Genomic DNA, 18,640 nt, shown 5'->3' with positions numbered 1-18,640 from the left:
CGGGTCAGGTTTCAGGCACTGGGACACCAAGTCAGTGTTGGTCTGGCCGAGTCCTTGCCGGGCCCCTTCCCTGCAGTGTCGGGGTGCCCGGCCAGCCGTCCCCCGCCTTTTCCTCTTCCCTACCCCATCTCTGCGACTCTGCGAGGACCTGCCTCGCCCACCGCCAAAGGCCCCCAAAGAAAACCCACAGGGGCTCCCTCGCTCCTCTGGGCAGGCCTGGAGTGCTGGGGGGGGGGGGGGTCAAGGGCAGCCACCCCAGCGTCCAGGACGGGGGCCCCACGCAGGGCCCCGCGCTCCGCCGGGAAGGAGCTGGGGCGGGGCGGGGTGCGGGAGGCCTGGGGCTCACCCCGCATCACCCCCGCGTGGGCACCGCGGCTCACCCAGACGCAGGAAGGAGAAGAAGAAGAGCCAGAAGAGGCAGAGGATGGGAGCCGCCAAGGCCTGGTTCACGGCGGCCAGGTGGATTCTCTTCTCCAGCTTGGTGGGGAGGTAGGCGAAGTAGAGGTTGTGCCGGTCCACCATGTGCTTCAGCAGGATGTAGATGAGGCCTGGGGGGGCGGAGAGCAGGGAAGCCCCCATCAAGAGCACCCCACGACCTTCAGGGAGCTAGGGGTGGGGCCGGCTGTGGCCTGACCCCGAAGCCGGCACACGGGGCCCTGGCCGCCGGCTCCCGGCGCCTCCCTCCTCCTCCTCACCCCGGGAACGCTGTGTCCGGCTCCGTCTCCTGGGAGCCCCCGAGTTCCAGGACTGCCTCAGGGAGGACGCGCACACCGAGGCGCCTGGTCCCCCGTCCCCGCGCGGGGCCTCCGCCAGGGGACGCGGCAGCCGGGCGCCGCCTTCTATCCTGCCGGGGCCGGGGGCAGTGCCGGGGCGCCCCGCCCCGCGCCCCCTCCCGCCCTCCCCACCCGCTCCTGGCCTCAGCAGCACCGCGTGCGACGGCCGTCAAGGGCCCGGCCCCGGCGCTGGGCCGCAGCGTCCTCCTCGCCCCGGGGGCCGCCGTGGCGGGGGCCCCCTCCCCACGCTGAGCCTGTCCCGAGCCTGCCGTGGCCAGCCAGCCCCACGAAGCAGCGGAGGTCACGGCTGGAGGCCAGGGGAGCCGTCACGGGGAAACGCCGGGGAAGCGGGCGCCACACGGGCCCTGCCGGCCGGGGGGGGGGGGCCGGGCACCCCGCGGGGCCCCTCGGCCGCCGTGCCGGGGTCGGCGGGCCGGGCACTCACCGAAGGGCGCGATGAGGGGGCAGGTGATGCTGTAGGCCATGATGACGCTGAAGACGCACAGCGTCCAGGCGTACATGGCGCCAAACTCGTACTCGAAGGCCTGGTTCTGGGAGGAGAGCAGGGAACTTGGGGTCCGGCTCTCCCGGGCGCCCCCCCGGGGCTCCCCCAGCCCCCCCTCTGTGCACCGGGCGGTGTGAGCCCCAGGTGGGGGGGGTGACCCCAGGTGGGGGCGGGTGAGCAGGTGGGGGGCGGGTGACCCCAGGTGGGGGCGGGTGACCCAGGTGGGGGGCAGGGTGACCCCAGGTGGGGGGCGGGTGACCCCAGGTGGGGGCGGGTGACCCCAGGTGGGGGCGGGTGACCCCAGGTGGGGGCCGGTGACCCCAGGTGGGGGCGGGTGACCCCAGGTGGGGGGCGGGTGACCCCAGGTGGGGGCGGGTGACCCCAGGTGGGGCGGGCTGCAGCACCTGCTTGGTGTTCCTGCGGTCGGCGGCCGTCTTGGCCATGAGCATGCGGAAGGTGTAGAGGACCAGGCCGGGCAGGCGCAGCAGCTCCAAGCCGTTGCCAATGAAGGCGGAGGCGATGACGTAGTTCACGAAAAAGGCGCCCTGGTCCGGCAGGAAGACACACCTGGGGGGAGGGGGGGGACTGTGAGCAAGAGCCAGGGAGCACCCACCACAGGACCGGGGGTGCTCCCTGCTGAGGGCCTCCCCCTTCGCCTCCCGTCCATGCGAGGAGGATGGGGGTGCTCCCTGCTGAGGGCCCCCGCCACCCCCAGAGGATGGAGGTGCTTCCCGCGGAGGCCCCGCCTTCCCGGAGGATGGGGGTGCTCCCCGCGGAGGCCCCGCCTTCCCCGGATGGGGGTGCTCCCCGCGGAGGCCCCGCCTTCCCGGAGGATGGGGGTGCTCCCCGCGGAGGCCCCGCCTTCCCAGAGGATGGGGGTGCTCCCCGCGGAGGGCTCGCCTTCCCGGAGGATGGGGGTGCTCCCCGCGGAGGCCCCGCCTTCCCCGGATGGGGGTGCTCCCCGCGGAGGCCCCCACTGCCGTCGCGTGGCCCGCGGTGTGGGGACAGCAGCTGGTGCTGACTGCTGTCTTTGAACTGGAACACGTGGGGTCCCAGCCCGACCCTAGAGGAGACCAGGGGAGGCCGGGGTGGGGGCAGAAGGGCCCGTGCCCACGCCGAGGGGGGCGGTGCCATGACCAAGTTGCCTGGGCTGGGAGGGAGGCATCTGGCCGTGGGCCCCAACAGGGCACCCCTTTAGAGGCAGGAGCTGGTGCCCTCGGGGCCCCCTCACGGAGGCAGCGGCTGGGGTTGGGGGGGGCGTTGAGGCTGAGTGGCCGGGGGCCCTGGCCGGAGGGGACCACGCAGGTGACCAAGCGCCCTGGGATGCCACGGGCGGGTGGGGCCCGGGCTCGCGGCCCCTCCTCAGGCGGTCAGGAGAGGAGGGGGAGTCCAGGGGACTCCACGCGGAAGCCAGGGCCGGGAGCCCGCGTTTGGGCGCGGCCGAGGCGGGCGGGGGGTGGGGGGGGCCTCGCGGGCCTGGCGGCTCCCTGCCCTGCGTGCTGCGCTTCGGCACTGAAGCCAGGGGTCGGCTGGGGTCACTGGGGGGGTGCAGGCGAGGGCACCGCGGAGGCTGGGGCCCCGCCAGGTGTGGCTGTGAGGTCGCGGGAGGGGGGGGGGGACGGTGGGGGAGGGGGGGGGACGGGGGTGGGTGGAGTGCTGGCCGCTGGGTCTGGGTCTGGTCCTGAGACGTCACAGACCAAGGGGACAAAGGCTGGCTATGGGCCTGGGGCTGCTGGCTAGACTGGGTCTGTCCATTCAGCAAGAACTCACTTAAAACAGCACTCCACTGGGCTGGGACTAGGGCCTAGTGGTGGAGTGCTTGCCTCGTATACGTGAAGCCCTGGGTTCGATTCCCAGCACCACATAGATGGAAAAAGCCGGAAGTGGCGCTGTGGCTCAAGTGGTAGAGTGCTAGCCTTGAGCAAAGAGAAGCCAGGGACAGTGCTCAGGCCCCGAGTTCAAGGCCCAGGCTGGCCAACAAACAAACAAAATAGCACCCCCGTCCTTGCAGTGGCCAGCAGTCTTGGAAACATTCTCTTGGAAAAACGAGCGCTATGTGTTGGGGGCTCGAGGATGGCGCGACCAGGCCCCGCGGAGCCTCAGCTGCCGCTCACCCTGAGCCTGTCCCCCGATAATAACGGTATCCCCCCCACAGCGGGCACAAATGGTGAAGGAAAACGATGCGCGCATCAGGGGGCCTAGAGCCTCTGGAGAACCCCGGGCACTGGGTGGCAGTGCAAGGGACGCCCATCCGCCCGAGCCCCCGCCCCCCGCCTCCTGCCCAGCCGCCGTCTCCCACCGTCTCTCTCCTCCCCGCGCCCCGCCGTCCCGGCCACAGCGCCCCAGGCTCCCAGCCCGAGTGGACACACGATCTGCTCCCCAAACCCAGCCCCGGCCTGAGCCTCCCAGCCCCCCCGCGCCCCCCACACCCCCGCGACCCGGCCCGTACTCACTCCAGCCTGATGGACGTCTCCGAGGACGTTTTGTCAAACAGCCACCGGAAGAAAAAGTCCAGACTGGAAAACAAGCGAATCCCCGCCCTCAGTGCCCTCCCTCTTCCCCTCTCCTCCCTCCCTCCTGCCCTTCCTCCCCCCACTTGATCCCCAGGGCTCAAGCCTAGGACCCAGGATCTCACCCATGCTGAGCAGACACTGTCCACCCCAAGTTACATCCCAGCCTCCAGCGACCCCCTGTGTGACCATCCCCCAGCCCCGTGACCATCCCCCAGCCTCCAGCCCCCCTGTGTGACCATCCCCCAGCCCCGTGACCATTCCCCATCCCCGTGACCATCCCCCAGCCCCGTGACCATCCCCCAGCCTCCAGCCCCCCTGTGTGACCATCCCCCAGCCCCGTGACCATTCCCCATCCCCGTGACCATCCCCCAGCCCCGTGACCATCCCCCAGCCTCCAGCCCCCCGTGTGACCATCCCCCAGCCTCCAGCCCCCCCCCCCCGTGTGACCAGCCCCCAGCCTCCAGTCCAGTCCAGAACTTGCTGTCTGACTCGAGAGAAACAGCACTCTGAGTAGACCCCTCTATCAGGCCTTGTGTCGGGGGTGCCCTGTCCCCAGTCTTTGGGCGTCAGTGTGGGGAGCGTTTGCCCGTGGCCTCCACTGGACTGGGATCCTCCTACCTGTGCCTCTAACCTAGCTGGAGCCACAGGTGCGCACGAGCACACCAGGCTTCGGGTTGAGATGGGCATCTCAGTAAGCTTTTTGCCGGGCTGCCCTTGACCTGTGACCCCCACCCCCCGAGTGGCTGGGGTTACAGCGGTGGCTGGGTTACAGGGGTGGCCGGGGTTACAGGGGTGGCGGGGTTACAGGGGTGGCTGGGTTACAGGGGTGGCTGGGGTTCCAGGGGTGGCGGGGTTACAGGGGTGGCCGGGGTTCCAGGGGTGGCGGGGTTACAGGGGTGGCGGGGTGGCCGGGGTTGCAGGGGTGGCCGGGGTTACAGGTGTGCTGGAGTTACAGGGGTGGCCGGGTTACAGGTGTGGCCGGGGTTCCAGGGGTGGCGGGGTTACAGGGGTGGCCGGGGTTACAGGGGTGGCCGGGGTTACAGGGGTGGCCGGGGTTACAGGGGTGGCGGGGTTACAGGGGTGGCGGGGTTACAGGGGTGGCCGGGGTTACAGGGGTGGCCGGGGTTACAGGTGTGGCTGGGTTACAGGTGTGGCTGGGGTTACAGGGGTGGCCGGGGTTAGCGGTGGCCGGGGTTCCAGGGGTGGCCGGGGTTCCAGGGGTGGCGGGGTTCCAGGGGTGGCCGGGGTTAGCGGTGGCCGGGGTTACAGGGGTGGCTGGGTTACAGGGGTGGCCGGGGTTACAGGGGTGGCTGGGGTTCCAGGGGTGGCCGGGGTTGCAGGGGTGGCTGGGGTTACAGGGGTGGCTGGGTTACAGGTGTGGCCGGGGTTAGCGGTGGCCGGGGTTAGCGGTGGCCGGGGTTCCAGGGGTGGCGGGGTTACAGGTGTGAGCCACCGCACCGCTTCCCTCTTTTCTTTTGAGGATCACATTTCCAATGTGTGATCAGCACGCTGCAGCCTCAGTGGCGCAGGGCGCCCGTGCCGGGCGTTTCCGTCTGTCCTGGGGGGGGGCTGGGGGGGGCGATACCTGGTGAGGCCCAGCGACGGCAGGATCAGCACCATGAAGATCAGGAATGTGTACACCTTGCTCATCATGATCCAGTTCTCTCCGGACCTGCAGGGAGTCAGGGGTGAGCGCCGGGTGTGCGAGTGTGCCCAGTGCCCTCCCGGACCCCGCCCCCGCCCGCCCTGTGCCCGCCCGCCGTGTGCCCGCGGAGCCCCGCCCCCGCCCGCCCTGTGCCCGCGGAGCCCCGCCCCCGCCCCCGCCCGCCCCGCCCCCGCCCGCCCTGTGCCCGCGGAGCCCCGCCCCCGCCCGCCCTGTGCCCGCGGAGCCCCGCCCCCGCCCGCCCTGTGCCCACGGAGCCCCGCCCCCGCCCGCCCTGTGCCCGCGGAGCCCCGCCCCCGCCCGCCGTGCGCCCGCGGAGCCCCGCCCCCGCCCGCCCTGTGCCCGCGGGGCCCCGCCCCCGCCCGCCGTGTGCCCGCGGAGCCCCGCCCCCGCCCGCCCTGTGCCCGCGGAGCCCCGCCCCCGCCCGCCCTGTGCCCGCGGGGCCCCGCCCCCGCCCGCCGTGCGCCCGCGGGGCCCCGCCCCCGCCCGCCCTGTGCCCGCGGAGCCCCGCCCCCGCCCGCCCTGTGCCCGCGGGGCCCCGCCCCCGCCCGCCCTGTGCCCGCGGAGCCCCGCCCCCGCCCGCCCCCGCCCGCCCTGTGCCCGCGGAGCCCCGCCCCCGCCCGCCCTGTGCCCGCGGAGCCCCGCCCCCGCCCGCCCTGTGCCCGCGGAGCCCCGCCCCCGCCCGCCCTGTGCCCGCGGAGCCCCGCCCCCGCCCGCCCTGTGCCCGCGGAGCCCCGCCCCCGCCCGCCCTGTGCCCACGGAGCCCCGCCCCCGCCCGCCCTGTGCCCGCGGAGCCCCGCCCCCCGCCCGCCGTGCGCCCGCGGAGCCCCGCCCCCGCCCGCCCTGTGCCCGCGGGGCCCCGCCCCCGCCCGCCGTGTGCCCGCGGAGCCCCGCCCCCGCCCGCCCTGTGCCCGCGGAGCCCCGCCCCCGCCCGCCCTGTGCCCGCGGGGCCCCGCCCCCGCCCGCCGTGCGCCCGCGGGGCCCCGCCCCCGCCCGCCCTGTGCCCGCGGAGCCCCGCCCCCGCCCGCCCTGTGCCCGCGGGGCCCCGCCCCCGCCCGCCCTGTGCCCGCGGAGCCCCGCCCCCGCCCGCCCCCGCCCGCCCTGTGCCCGCGGAGCCCCGCCCCCGCCCGCCCTGTGCCCGCGGAGCCCCGCCCCCGCCCGCCCTGTGCCCGCGGAGCCCCGCCCCCGCCCGCCCTGTGCCCGCGGGGCCCCGCCCCCGCCCGCCCTGTGCCCGCGGGGCCCCGCCCCCGCCCGCCGTGCGCCCGCGGGGCCCCGCCCCCGCCCGCCCTGTGCCCGCGGAGCCCCGCCCCCGCCCGCCCTGTGCCCGCGGGGCCCCGCCCCCCGCCCGCCGTGCGCCCGCGGAGCCCCGCCCCCGCCCGCCCTGTGCCCGCGGGGCCCCGCCCCCCGCCCGCCCTGTGCCCGCGGAGCCCCGCCCCCGCCCGCCCTGTGCCCGCGGGGCCCCGCCCGCCCTGTGCCCGCGGAGCCCCGCCCCCGCCCCCCGCCCGCCCGCAGCCCTGGCCCTCACGGCCGCCCCGGCGCGGGCGCTCACTCACTTGGTCCAGTGGCGCTCCAGCAGCGTGGAGTAATAGACGATGGACGGGAGCAAGGCGGAAAAGGACCAGAGGAGCAGCGTCGGGAAGAACTGGCTGATGACTGGGTTCTGAGAGACAAGATCCCCGTCAGGCAGTCAGCGGGGCAGCCCGGGCTCGCGGGGTCCCCCAGAACCCGTGTGGGGTGCCGGGGGGCGGCCCCCGTGCTGGGGGGACACACCCATAGCTTCACGGCGACAGAATGGGGTGCCGGGGGGCGGCCCCCGTGCTGGGGGGACACACCCATAGCTTCACGGCGACAGAATGGGGTGCCGGGGGGACACACCCATAGCTTCACGGCGACAGAATGGGGTGCCGGGGGGCGGCCCCCGTGCTGGGGGGACACACCCATAGCTTCACGGCGACAGAATGGGGTGCCGGGGGGCGGCCCCCGTGCTGGGGGGACACACCCATAGCTTCACGGCGACAGAATGGGGTGCCGGGGGGCGGCCCCCGTGCTGGGGGGACACACCCATGGCTTCACGGCGACAGAATGTCACCTGCGGAGACCCCGCCTCTGCAGCCCCGATGAGTCCGGCCAGGCACCGCCCGCGGAAACCCGCACTTTCCACAGGGAAAGTGAAGCCACGCGGACTCCCGCCCCGCCCGCCGCCCACACGGCGCCCGCGGGCCCAGCACAGCTCGCCAGGGTGCTGGGCGCTCGGTGCCACGCCTGTGTGTACCTCCCCTGCGTGCACGCCAACCCCACGCCAACCCCACGTGCACGCTGACTCTGCGCCACGCCGAGCCTGCCGCTGGCTGTCAGGGATGGAAGGACAGGAACACATTCTGAGAAGCGAGGGTCGGCTGGGTGGCGGCCAGCTGGTGGCCACGTGCCTGTCCTCTGCTCGGGGCCCCGGGCCTGGTCCCCGGCACCGCAACCCGTCAATCACTCAGTGTGACGGGCTCACGTGGAAAGAGTCCTACATGAGAGCAGGCCAACTGTCAAAGACCCAGGGGTATGAAGCTAAGGAAGTTCTACGTTGGGAATGGCTTTGTGAGTATGTAAGTTCTTGGTGTGTGTGTGTGTGCGCACGCGTGCACAGGCACGCGTACCGGCACAGGGGCCTGAGCTCAGGGCCCCCTGTGCTCACTCAGCTTTTCTAAAGCTCAAGGCTGGTTCTCTGTCACTGCGCCATACTCCAGTTCTGGCTCTTCGATGGTTAACTGGAAATAAGAGTCTCACCGAGTTTTCTGTTCAGGCTGGCTTCAAACGGTGATCCTCAGACCGCAGCCTCCTGAGCAGCCAGGGTCACAGGTGCGAGCCACCAGCTCCCAACTATGCTTTACTTTTATTTATTTATTTATTTTCTCGGTTGTGGGGCTTAAACTCAGGGTCTGGGTACTGTCGCTGAGTTCTTTTGCTCAAGGCTAGCACTCTATTACTTTGAGCCACAGCGCCACTTCCAGTTTCCTGGTGGTGAATTGAAGATAAGAGTCTGACAGACCTTCCTGCCAGGGCTGGCTTTGAACTGCGATCCTCAGAGCTCAGCCTCCTCAGTAGCTAGGGTGACCGGTGTGAGCCACCACTGCCAGCTATTTTTTTTTTTTTTTAGCTGATGCTGTGGATAGAAGCCGGGGCCCCATATAGGCTAAGTACCCACTGTACCCCTGAGCTATAGCCCCAGATGAAATTCTTCCTCTGCACTAAAGAACTCAAGCGGATGTGGGAAATATCACCATGAAACTCCGTGGTGCCATTATCATACACCGGAAATACTTCAAACGGCCTCTGTGGTGCACAGGCACCGGTGGGAGGAGGGAGGCAAAGGGACAGAGTGAGGGGCTGTGCTTTACACACACACACACACACACACACACACATGAGGAAAGAAGGAGGTGGTATTTTTCTAAGGAGGGGAGGGGGAGCGTGATGGGAAATGCTACGCATGTGTGGAGATGTGGCAATTCAAGGAAGATCTGCGGGGTTGGAAGGCGGCTCGGTTGGTAGAGTGCCAGCCAGTGAGCAAAAGCATCAGCTACCAAGCTCGAGTCCCAATCTCAGACCAGTGAAGAAAAAGAAAAATTCTGGGGAAAAAATCCGAAATGAGCGGGGTCCTGGTGGTCACCCCTGTAATCCTGGCTACCGGGAGAGGGAGGCTAGGGTTGAGGGTCAAGGCCAGACCTGACAGCAAAGTGCACGAGACTCCTGTCTCCAGTTAACCACCAGAAAGCTGGAGTGGAGCAGAAGGCTAGCTCAGGGACAGCACCCAAGTCCAGAGTGCAAGCCCTGGTACTGGCGCACGCGTGTTTGTGCACATGCACGTACACACACACGCACACACGCCCCAAAGTGAACTCACAAAGAATGAAGGAAGAAGGTCGGCTATGTAAAATGGAGAACGGGGGACTGAAGCAGCAGGCCCGCTGCCCTGGCAGCACAGGCCTGTCCCCGTCCCTGGGGCGGAACCCCGGGCCGCGTGGCCGTGGCCAGAGCCTGCACGGCTTCCGCGCTCCACGGAGGCAGCGTGCAGCCTCGCCACCCCCCAGCTCGCGGGTGCACCCCTCCCGTGACAGGTGCTTCAACTCAGCCACCTGAGGAGAGACGGAGCCTCCGCGGTCACAGCGGGGAGGGCAGAGCCAGGAGTGGGGCTCGAGTCCCTCTAGCGGAGCAGGTGGGGCGCTCCCACGAAGGGAGCGTGCGCGACGCGGTTCTCCCCGGGGCCCGTCTGTGGACGTGAGCCACGCGCCCCCCCCCCCACGAGCCTTCCGGACCGGGCAGCCACTCACGTTCAGCGCGTGGATGGGTCTGGTGACGTTGAACTTGTCCATGGTAGACAGGATGATGGAGGGTGTGGTCAGGAAAAACAGCACCAGGAAGAGGGCGAGGTTGATGCCCAGCCACTGCAGCCACCAGCGGAGGCCCTGGACGGACAGGTTCTTCCTGCAGGAGAGGGCGAGGCCGGGGCTCAGCTCCGGGGGGGGCCGCCCGCCCCCGCCCCCCTATGCCCGGGGCTGGCATGGGTCCCAAGGAGATGCGGGCCAGCAGGGCGGGCAGGAGACTGGCTGTGCGGGCCTCAAGAGCAAGGGCAACTTCTCTGCCTGGCCTGCAGCTGTAAGAGCCAGGTTTCCAGCCCCCGGGAACCAGAGGGACTCTGCTGCTCAGTGCTTAGGTGGTTTTCTGGCCAGGAACTGGGGCCCAGACCCGCACAGAAACACCACGAGAACCCACTAGAGGCACCATGAACGCCTGCGCAGCCCAGGCACCTCAGGAGGCCAGCCTGGGCAGGAAAAGTGTGCCAGAGTCCCATCTCCAAATAAGTACCAAAACAGCTGAAGTGGATCACCGGCTCAAGCGGCAGAGCGCTAGCAAGAGCTCAGTGGCCAGGCCCTGAGCCACTGGGTGCGGTGGCACTGGCCTATTAGCCCAGCTACTCAGAAGGCAAAATTCAGAGGGCCACAGTCAGGCATGAACACGCGGCTCTAAAGGCAGAGCAAACAGGGCTCAAACATGTGGCTCAAGCATAAGGCCCTGGACTGCTTTAAAAAAAAAAAAAGGTGGGTTTCTGGCCAGGGCCTGGGGCCAAGAAATAAGGTCTAAATTTAAAATATTACACGCTCATATGTAATATTTTAGCAATTCTGGAAGAACTGCATTATTAAGGTGAGTATTACTTTTCTTTCTTAACAGGGCCACTAGAGAGCCCGCGGTGACCCAGCAGTCCCTTGAGGACACGGCTCAGACCACGCGTCAGGAGCGACAGGCGGGGCGGGGGGCAGACGGCAGCCAGGCCAGGCAGGACAGGGGGACAGGGCAGCCCCCCCGCCGGAGCCCGGGCCTGGGCTTCCCCTCCGCAGCCAGCGGCAGGCAGGCTCACCAGCAGACGTCCTCGGGGTAGCTGGCGAAGGCCACCGTCCACCTGGCGGTGCAGAGCTCCCTGCTGTGGGGGGACGGCTGCGGCTCCCCCTTGCAGGCCAGGCCCTGACACTTGCAGGCGTTGAAGTCCTTCAGGATGCTGGGGAACAGGACCGAGGTCAGGCCCACGAGGGGGGACCCCTGCCGTCAGCGCCCCGAGGCGCGGGGCTGGGTAACCCCGTGGGGCTGCCTAACCCCAGGGGGCAGGGACCCCACTCCTGTTTTCCAGGGGGAATGAGGCTCACGAGTGAGGTTTGGCGCCTGATTCCAGTTCCTGTGCTGTCGGCTCTGCCCCGCGCAGCGCTCCCCGGGGGGGGAGGGGGCTGCACACACACGCACTCGCACGCGCACACTCGTGCACACACACGCACACGCGCACACGTAGCCCCATGAGCCTGGAGTAATGTGAGGTGTCAGTGCACAGGCCCGCCTGTTCCCAACCCGCCCCCAGGGCTCTCCCTCCCTCCATCACTCCACCCCCTCCTCCCTGACTCCACCCTCTCTCCCTGACTCCGCCCCTCATCCCTGACTCTGCCCCTCCTCCTGACTCCGCCCTTCCTGACTCCGCCCCTCCTCCCTGACTCCGCCCCCTCTCTGACTCCGCCCCTCCCTCCCTGACTCCACCCTCTCTCCCTGACTCCGCCCCTCCTCCCTGACTCCGCCCCTCCTCCCTGACTCCACCCTCTCTCCCTGACTCCGCCCCTCCTCCCTGACTTCGCCCCTCCTCCCTGACTCCGCCCTTCCCTGACTCCGCCCCTCCTCCCTGACTCCGCCCCCTCTCTGACTCCGCCCCTCCCTCCCTGACTCCGCCCCTCCTCCCTGACTCCGCCCCTCCTCCCTGACTCCGCCCCTCCTCCCTGACTCCGCCCCTCCCTCCCTGACTCCGCCCCTCCCTCCCTAACTCCGCCCCTCCTCCCTGACTCCGCCCCTCCCTCCATCGCTCCGCCCCCTCTGGCCTCACAGGAAGGACCCAGGGCCAGGCCCCTGGCTGGGTACAGACTTGGTGGGATTTCCTCTTCCCGCTGGCCTCCCAGCCTGGACCTCCGTCAAGAAGCCCGGGGCAATGCCCAGAGGCAGCGGGCACCGGGCCCCGCCCCCCGCCCCGCCCCCCTCCCCGCCCCCGGGGCCCGGCTGGGCGGAGGGAGGGCAGGGCACCGCACTCACTAGGTGGCCATGGCCTGGTCCCGGAAGGTGACGAAGGCCATCCCCAGGGGCCGGCCCTGCACCAGGCGCTGCTCCTCCCCGATCTGCCCCAGCAGCTGGGCCTGCACGCGCGCGTAGTAGGAGATGGCATCCTCCTGCAGAAGGGACCCCACAGCCACTGCGCCTCACCCGCCGCTCTGCAACCCGCGCCCTGCTCACCCCGCCGCTCTGCAACCCGCGCCCTGCTCACCCCGCCGCTCTGCAACCCGCGCCCTGCTCACACCCCGCCCGCTCTGCAACCCGAACCCTGCTCACACCCCCGCGCCCTGCTCACACCGCCGCTCTGCAACCCACGCCCTGCTCACACCCCCGCGCCCTGCTCACCCCGCCGCTCTGCAACCCACGCCCTGCTCACACCCCCGCGCCCTGCTCACCCCGCCGCTCTGCAACCCGCGCCCTGCTCACCCCGCCGCTCTGCAACCCACGCCCTGCTCACACCCCCGCGCCCTGCTCACCCCGCCGCTCTGCAACCCGCGCCCTGCTCACCCCGCCGCTCTGCAACCCACGCCCTGCTCACACCCCCGCGCCCTGCTCACCCCGCCGCTCTGCAACCCGCGCCCTGCTCACCCCGCCGCTCTGCAACCCGCGCCCTGCTCACCCCGCCGCTCTGCAACCCGCGCCCTGCTCACCCCGCCGCTCTGCAACCCGCGCCCTGCTCACCCCGCCGCTCTGCAACCCGCGCCCTGCTCACCCCGCCGCTCTGCAACCCGCGCCCTGCTCACACCCCGCCGCTCTGCAACCCGCGCCCTGCTCACACCGCCGCTCTGCAACCCGCGCCCTGCTCACACCCCCGCGCCCTGCTCACCCCGCCGCTCTGCAACCCGCGCCCTGCTCACCCCGCCGCTCTGCAACCCGCGCCCTGCTCACACCCCGCCCGCTCTGCAACCCGAACCCTGCTCACACCCCCGCGCCCTGCTCACACCGCCGCTCTGCAACCCACGCCCTGCTCACACCCCCGCGCCCTGCTCACCCCGCCGCTCTGCAACCCGCGCCCTGCTCACCCCGCCGCTCTGCAACCCGCGCCCTGCTCACCCCGCCGCTCTGCAACCCGCGCCCTGCTCACACCCCCGCGCCCTGCTCACCCCGCCGCTCTGCAACCCGCGCCCTGCTCACACCCCCGCTCTGCACCCCGCGCCCTGCTCACCCCGCCGCTCTGCACCCCGCGCCCTGCTCACCCCGCCGCTCTGCACCCCGCGCCCTGCTCACCCCGCCGCTCTGCACCCCGCGCCCTGCTCACCCCGCGGCTCTGCAACCCGCGCCCTGCTCACCCCGCCGCTCTGCAACCCGCGCCCTGCTCACACCCCCGCGCCCTGCTCACCCCGCCGCTCTGCACCCCGCGCCCTGCTCACCCCGACGCTCTGCAACCCGCGCCCTGCTCACCCCGCCGCTCTGCACCCCGCGCCCTGCTCACCCCGCGGCTCTGCAACCCGCGCCCTGCTCACCCCGCCGCTCTGCACCCCGCGCCCTGCTCACCCCGCCGCTCTGCACCCCGCGCCCTGCTCACCCCGCCGCTCTGCAACCCGCGCCCTGCTCACCCCGCCGCTCTGCAACCCGCGCCCTGCTCACACCCCCGCGCCCTGCTCACCCGCCGCTCTGCAACCCGCGCCCTGCTCACCCCGCCGCTCTGCACCCCGCGCCCTGCTCACCCCGCCGCTCTGCACCCCGCGCCCTGCTCACCCCGCCGCTCTGCACCCGCGCCCTGCTCACCCCGCCGCTCTGCACCCCGCGCCCTGCTCACCCCGCCGCTCTGCAACCCGCGCCCTGCTCACCCCGCCGCTCTGCAACCCGCGCCCTGCTCACCCCGCCGCTCTGCAACCCGCGCCCTGCTCACACCCCCGCGCCCTGCTCACATCCCCGTGCCCTGCTCACACCCCCGCGCCCTGCTCACCCCGCCGCTCTGCAACCCGCGCCCTGCTCACACCCCCGCGCCCTGCTCACATCCCCGCGCCCTGCTCACACCCCCGCGCCCTGCTCACACCCCCGCGCCCTGCTCACACCCCCGCGCCCTGCTCACACCCCCGCGCCCTGCTCACACCCCGCCGCTCTGCAACCCGCACCCTGCTCACACCCCGCCCGCTCACCACAGGCTCACGCACCATAACCCCCGTGCACTCGCACCCTCCCTTCCAGACTCCCATTACACCTGCCCGACACACTCACCCGCTCACAGCCCTGCACTTCGCAGCAGCAGAAATGGCCGCAGGTCCTGGGGTTGATGAATGCTGGCCGGCCCGTCTGTGCCTGGAGGTTTGTGTAGTAGGCCAGGCTCTTCTCCGTCTTCCTCCTGGGGGGGGGGGGAGGAGGGTGGGATGGCACACAGACTCGTGGTCCTCTAGCTCAGGGTCAGGCCTCAGCCAGCCACTGGACACCACAACGACGGGACCAGCTCTGGGGGCCGGCCCGGGGCCCGGCCGGGCTGCGCTGCCCTTCTCACTGGAAGGGTGCCAGGCCCACAAGAAGCAGGGGCAAGGGGCTGCAGAGTTCCCGGCCAGCAAACAGGCGTGGCCATCCCCCTTACCTCTCTCTGCACAGGTAGATCAGCTTGGCCACGTCATAGCACAGCTGGACATCAGCCACCTCACAGGTGATGTATGCGTTCCTGGGAAGGGAGGAGCCACTGAGAGACCACAGCCCAAGAGATCAAAGCCCAAGAGATCACCAGCTCAACAAACCACCAGCGCAAGAGATCACAGCTCAAGACCACAGTCTGAGAGACCACAGCCCAAAAGACCACAACCCAAGACCACAGCCCAAAAGACCACAGCCCAAGAGATCACAGCTCAAGACCACAGTCTGAGAGACCACAGCCCGAGACCACAGCCCAAAATACCACAGCCCAAGACCACAGCCCAAAATACCACAGCCCAAGACCACAGCCCAAGACCACAGCCCAAGAGATCAAAGCCCAAGAGATCACCAGCTCAAGAAACCACCAGCCCAAGGATCACAGCCCGAGACCACAGCTCAAGAGATCACAGCCCGAGACCACAGCCCAAAAGACTACAACCCAAGACCACAGCCCAAAAGACCACTGTTGGGGACTGTTTTGGCCTTGGTGGGGGAAGGGCGCCAAGAGCAAGTCGCTGCCCTTCCCCCAGCCCTGGGACAGTGCAGGAGGGAGCCCCTCCCACCTTTCCGCCTCAACCGGAAAAGAAGCCCCCTGCCCCTCGGGAGGCGAACACGTGCCTGCCACCATGATAGGGTTGCCCAGCCCACAAAGGAAGTCCCATGATCACTTGGGGCAGTCCAGTCAGCCAATCAGTCAGTCACCCCAAGTCCTTCCCCTTCCGCCTTTGTCATCGTAATAAATTTCTCTGGCCCGCCCTCGGGGGGCAGAGACGCATCCCACCACCCGCGGCGTTTCCCTGAAGTCTTCTTCCTGCGTCAGTAGGGGCTGGCGATGAAGGGGACTTCAGCATCCCACTCCAGCTTAGAGCGGTCTGGTAATGGCCCAGGCATTTCCCCGGGAGATGAAGGGGAAAGGGTCCTCAGAGGCCCAACACATTCTCCCCCAGAAGATTGGGGGAGAAGGGGGTCCAGAACCCCCCGACATAGGGATCCATCAGATCCCAACAGACCACAGCCCAAAAGATCACAGCCCAAGACCACAGCCCAAAAGATCAAAGCCCAAGAGATCACCAGCTCAAGAAACCACCAGCCCAAGAGATCACAGCCCAAGACCACGGCTCAAGAGATCACAGCCCAAGAGATCACAGCTCAAGACCACAGTCCGAGAGACCACAGCCCGAGACTGCAGCCTAAGAGACCACAGCCCAAAACCACAGTCGGAGAGAACACAGCCCAAGACCACAGTCGGAGAGACCACAGTTCAAGACCACAGCCCAAGAGACCACAGCCCAAGAGACCACAGCCTGAGACCACAACTGAAGAGACCACCAGTCCAAGGACGGTACTCAATCCCCAGCCACACTCAACTTTGAGCCAGCAAAGACTCAATTTCTCTTGGTTCTTAGCCCCCAACGGGGGAAATTTTGAAATAAGTAGACTTTTCTCCTCAGTGCTGAGACTGAAACCCAGGGCCTGTGTGAGCTGGACAGGTGCTCTACCACCCACCACAGTCCCGCTGCCAGCGCAGGAGTCGGTGTGTGAAACCAACACGTCCACGGATGCAGTCAGCTGGCATTCTCAGGCGAAACAGGAGCGCCCTGGCGTGGCTCCGCGGATGGCGCTTGTGGGCACGCGCAAGGCTTCCCGTGTCGTCCAGAAGCTCACACACGATCCCCACCGCCATCGTGAGATGGGGTGGCTCAGTGGTGGAGCTCTTGCCTGTACGTGTGAGACTAGGGTCCAGCACCACCAAAAGGGGGAAGGAGGGGAGAAAAGCTTGGAGGAAGAGATTCTAGTACCCGTCTCCTGCACCAGTCCCCTCAGGTTGCAGCTCCTAGCAAGGCTAGGGTGTCTGGGAGGAGGGATAGTGGTTCATCCTCAGGACACAGGGGGGCTGATCTACGGTGGGTGGGGAGGACAGTGTTGGTCCTCAGGACACAGGGAGGCTGATCTACTGTGGGTGGAGAGGACAATGGTTCATCCTCAGGACACAGGGGGGCTGATCTACTGTGGGTGGAGAGGACAATGGTTCATCCTCAGGACACAGGGGGGCTGATCTACTGAGAGGGAGGAGGACAGTGGTTGGTCCTTAGGACAGAGCGGGGCTGATGTACTGTGAGGGAGGACAGTGTTGGTCCTCAGGACAGAGCGGGGCTGATCTGCTGAGAGGGAGGAGGACAGTGGTTGGTCCTCAGGACACAGCGGGTCTGATCTGCCATTTCCAAACATGGCCTTGCTGGCAACTTCAGGGAGATGCTTCCAGGAGCATGGTTCCTGTGCTGAGTGACTATGTGGTGGTGGCTGAGTCAACCAGGAAGGAGGGGAGGATAAACGCTCAGCCTTGCCGCGCCCTGGCTCTGCCTGCAGATGGCCACAGAGGTTCTGAGAGTGGGGGAGCCCCAAACTCAAGAAGTCCCGGGCTGGGGTGGAGTGTCCCTCCCAGAGACACCTGCCAACTGGACCAGTGAGCCCACAAACCAGGACGCCCAGCTCAGCGCTCTGACCTCTGACTTGGCAAAGTGCATACCAGCTCCTGTGAACCGTGTCCTGCCAGTGTGCTCACGTGCTGGGTTGCACCTCACTGGAGCCCGTACTCCAGACACCAGACCCCCACAAGTCCAGCCAAGCCCCACGCAAACAGCCCCGCGAGGCACAGCGCCACGTACACAGCCCCACGCAAACAGCCCCGCGAGGCACAGCGCCACATACACAGCCCCACGAGGCACAGCGCCACATACACAGCCCCACGAGGCACAGCGCCACATACACAGCCCCACGAGGCACAGCGCCACATACACAGCCCCACGAGGCACAGCGCCACATACACAGCCCCACGAGGCACAGCGCCACATACACAGCCCCACGCAAACAGCCCCACGAGGCACAGCGCCACATACACAGCCCCACGAGGCACAGCGCCACATACACAGCCCCACGCAAACAGCCCCACGAGGCACAGCGCCTCCTGCCAGTCACTGAACACATGCAGCGGGCTGTGTCCCCCTCAGTCCGCCCAGAGTGCCTACAGAGGCCTTGCTTACCGGAAATGGCTTTCCACGGCCTCTCTCGTGGCATCTCTGGGCAGCCCTGTGATGAACAGGGTCTGTCTCACCTGCCACAGAACACATCAGGAAGAAAAGTCACCGAGGCCGGCCACTGGCCGGTGGGATCAGGTTCCTACCGCTCAAACCTCAGGCAAGAAAGCAATGACAGCCGAGACACGTGGGCTCTCGCCTTGGGTCTGCAGAGCCGGGAGCCTGTTTTATATCCAGCAGCTTCTTCCAGCAGTAGCCCCTCTGCAGGGCCACACTCGCAGCCGCACGGAGCGGGGCAAGTCCGCAGACCGTTGCGGCCCTCACCCCAACCTCTGTTACTGACTGACTGCTAAGTTCAGGAGCCGGGGCTAAAACGCAGGGCCTGGCCCACAGTGCAGCCGCGTGCACAGCTCCTTACCCTAGTTCTTTTTGAGACGGAGTCTATGCAGTCCATGCTGGTCTGGAACTCACCATCTTTGCTGCCACCAACCCCTTCAGGGATTACAGGGATTACAGGTGGATGACACCAAGCCTCACTTAGTTTGTTTTGGTTTTTCGCCAGTCCTGGGGCTGGAACTCAGGGCCTGAGCTCTGTCCCTGAGCTTGTTGGTGCTCAGGGCTAGTGCTCTACCACTTGAGCCACAGCACCACTTCCAGCGTTTTCTGGGACTTTTATTAGAGATAAGAGTCTCACGGAGTTTCCTGCCTGGGCTGGCTTTGAACTGCGATCCTCAGCCTTCCGAGTTGCTGGAAGGATGACAGGCGTGAGCCACTGGCACCTGGCCCAACTTGGTTCTTTACTTAGCGTCAGTCGCTACAAGCCCAAACCCCACAGATCAACCAACAGGCTGACAGAATGCGGGGAGCCTGTCCTAAAGTTAAAGCAATCCACCAGCCTGTTTTCTTAACAGAGAATGTGAAGTGGGACTGCAAAC

General features: G+C 68.4%; 1 protein-coding gene across 1 annotated transcript in view; it reads right to left on the bottom strand.

The window, feature by feature from the left end:
• Tmem63a (transmembrane protein 63A) overlaps positions 1–18,640 on the bottom strand; it is a 33,027-nt gene that overhangs the window by 3,338 nt on the left and 11,049 nt on the right. Inside the window, 12 exon segments of the mRNA XM_048357567.1 lie at positions 381–548; positions 1,219–1,324; positions 1,683–1,845; positions 3,732–3,794; positions 5,377–5,463; positions 7,008–7,114; positions 9,774–9,927; positions 10,862–10,999; positions 12,064–12,197; positions 14,263–14,386; positions 14,621–14,701; positions 17,712–17,782. Of these exon segments, the coding sequence (XP_048213524.1) occupies positions 381–548; positions 1,219–1,324; positions 1,683–1,845; positions 3,732–3,794; positions 5,377–5,463; positions 7,008–7,114; positions 9,774–9,927; positions 10,862–10,999; positions 12,064–12,197; positions 14,263–14,386; positions 14,621–14,701; positions 17,712–17,782 (1,396 nt within the window).

Source organism: Perognathus longimembris, chromosome 11, assembly GCF_023159225.1.
Source record: "Perognathus longimembris pacificus isolate PPM17 chromosome 11, ASM2315922v1, whole genome shotgun sequence".
In the NCBI taxonomy this organism is placed as follows: domain Eukaryota; kingdom Metazoa; phylum Chordata; class Mammalia; order Rodentia; family Heteromyidae; genus Perognathus; species Perognathus longimembris.
Note: the sequence above shows the minus strand (reverse complement) of the source record. Positions and strands in the feature narration are given on the sequence as shown.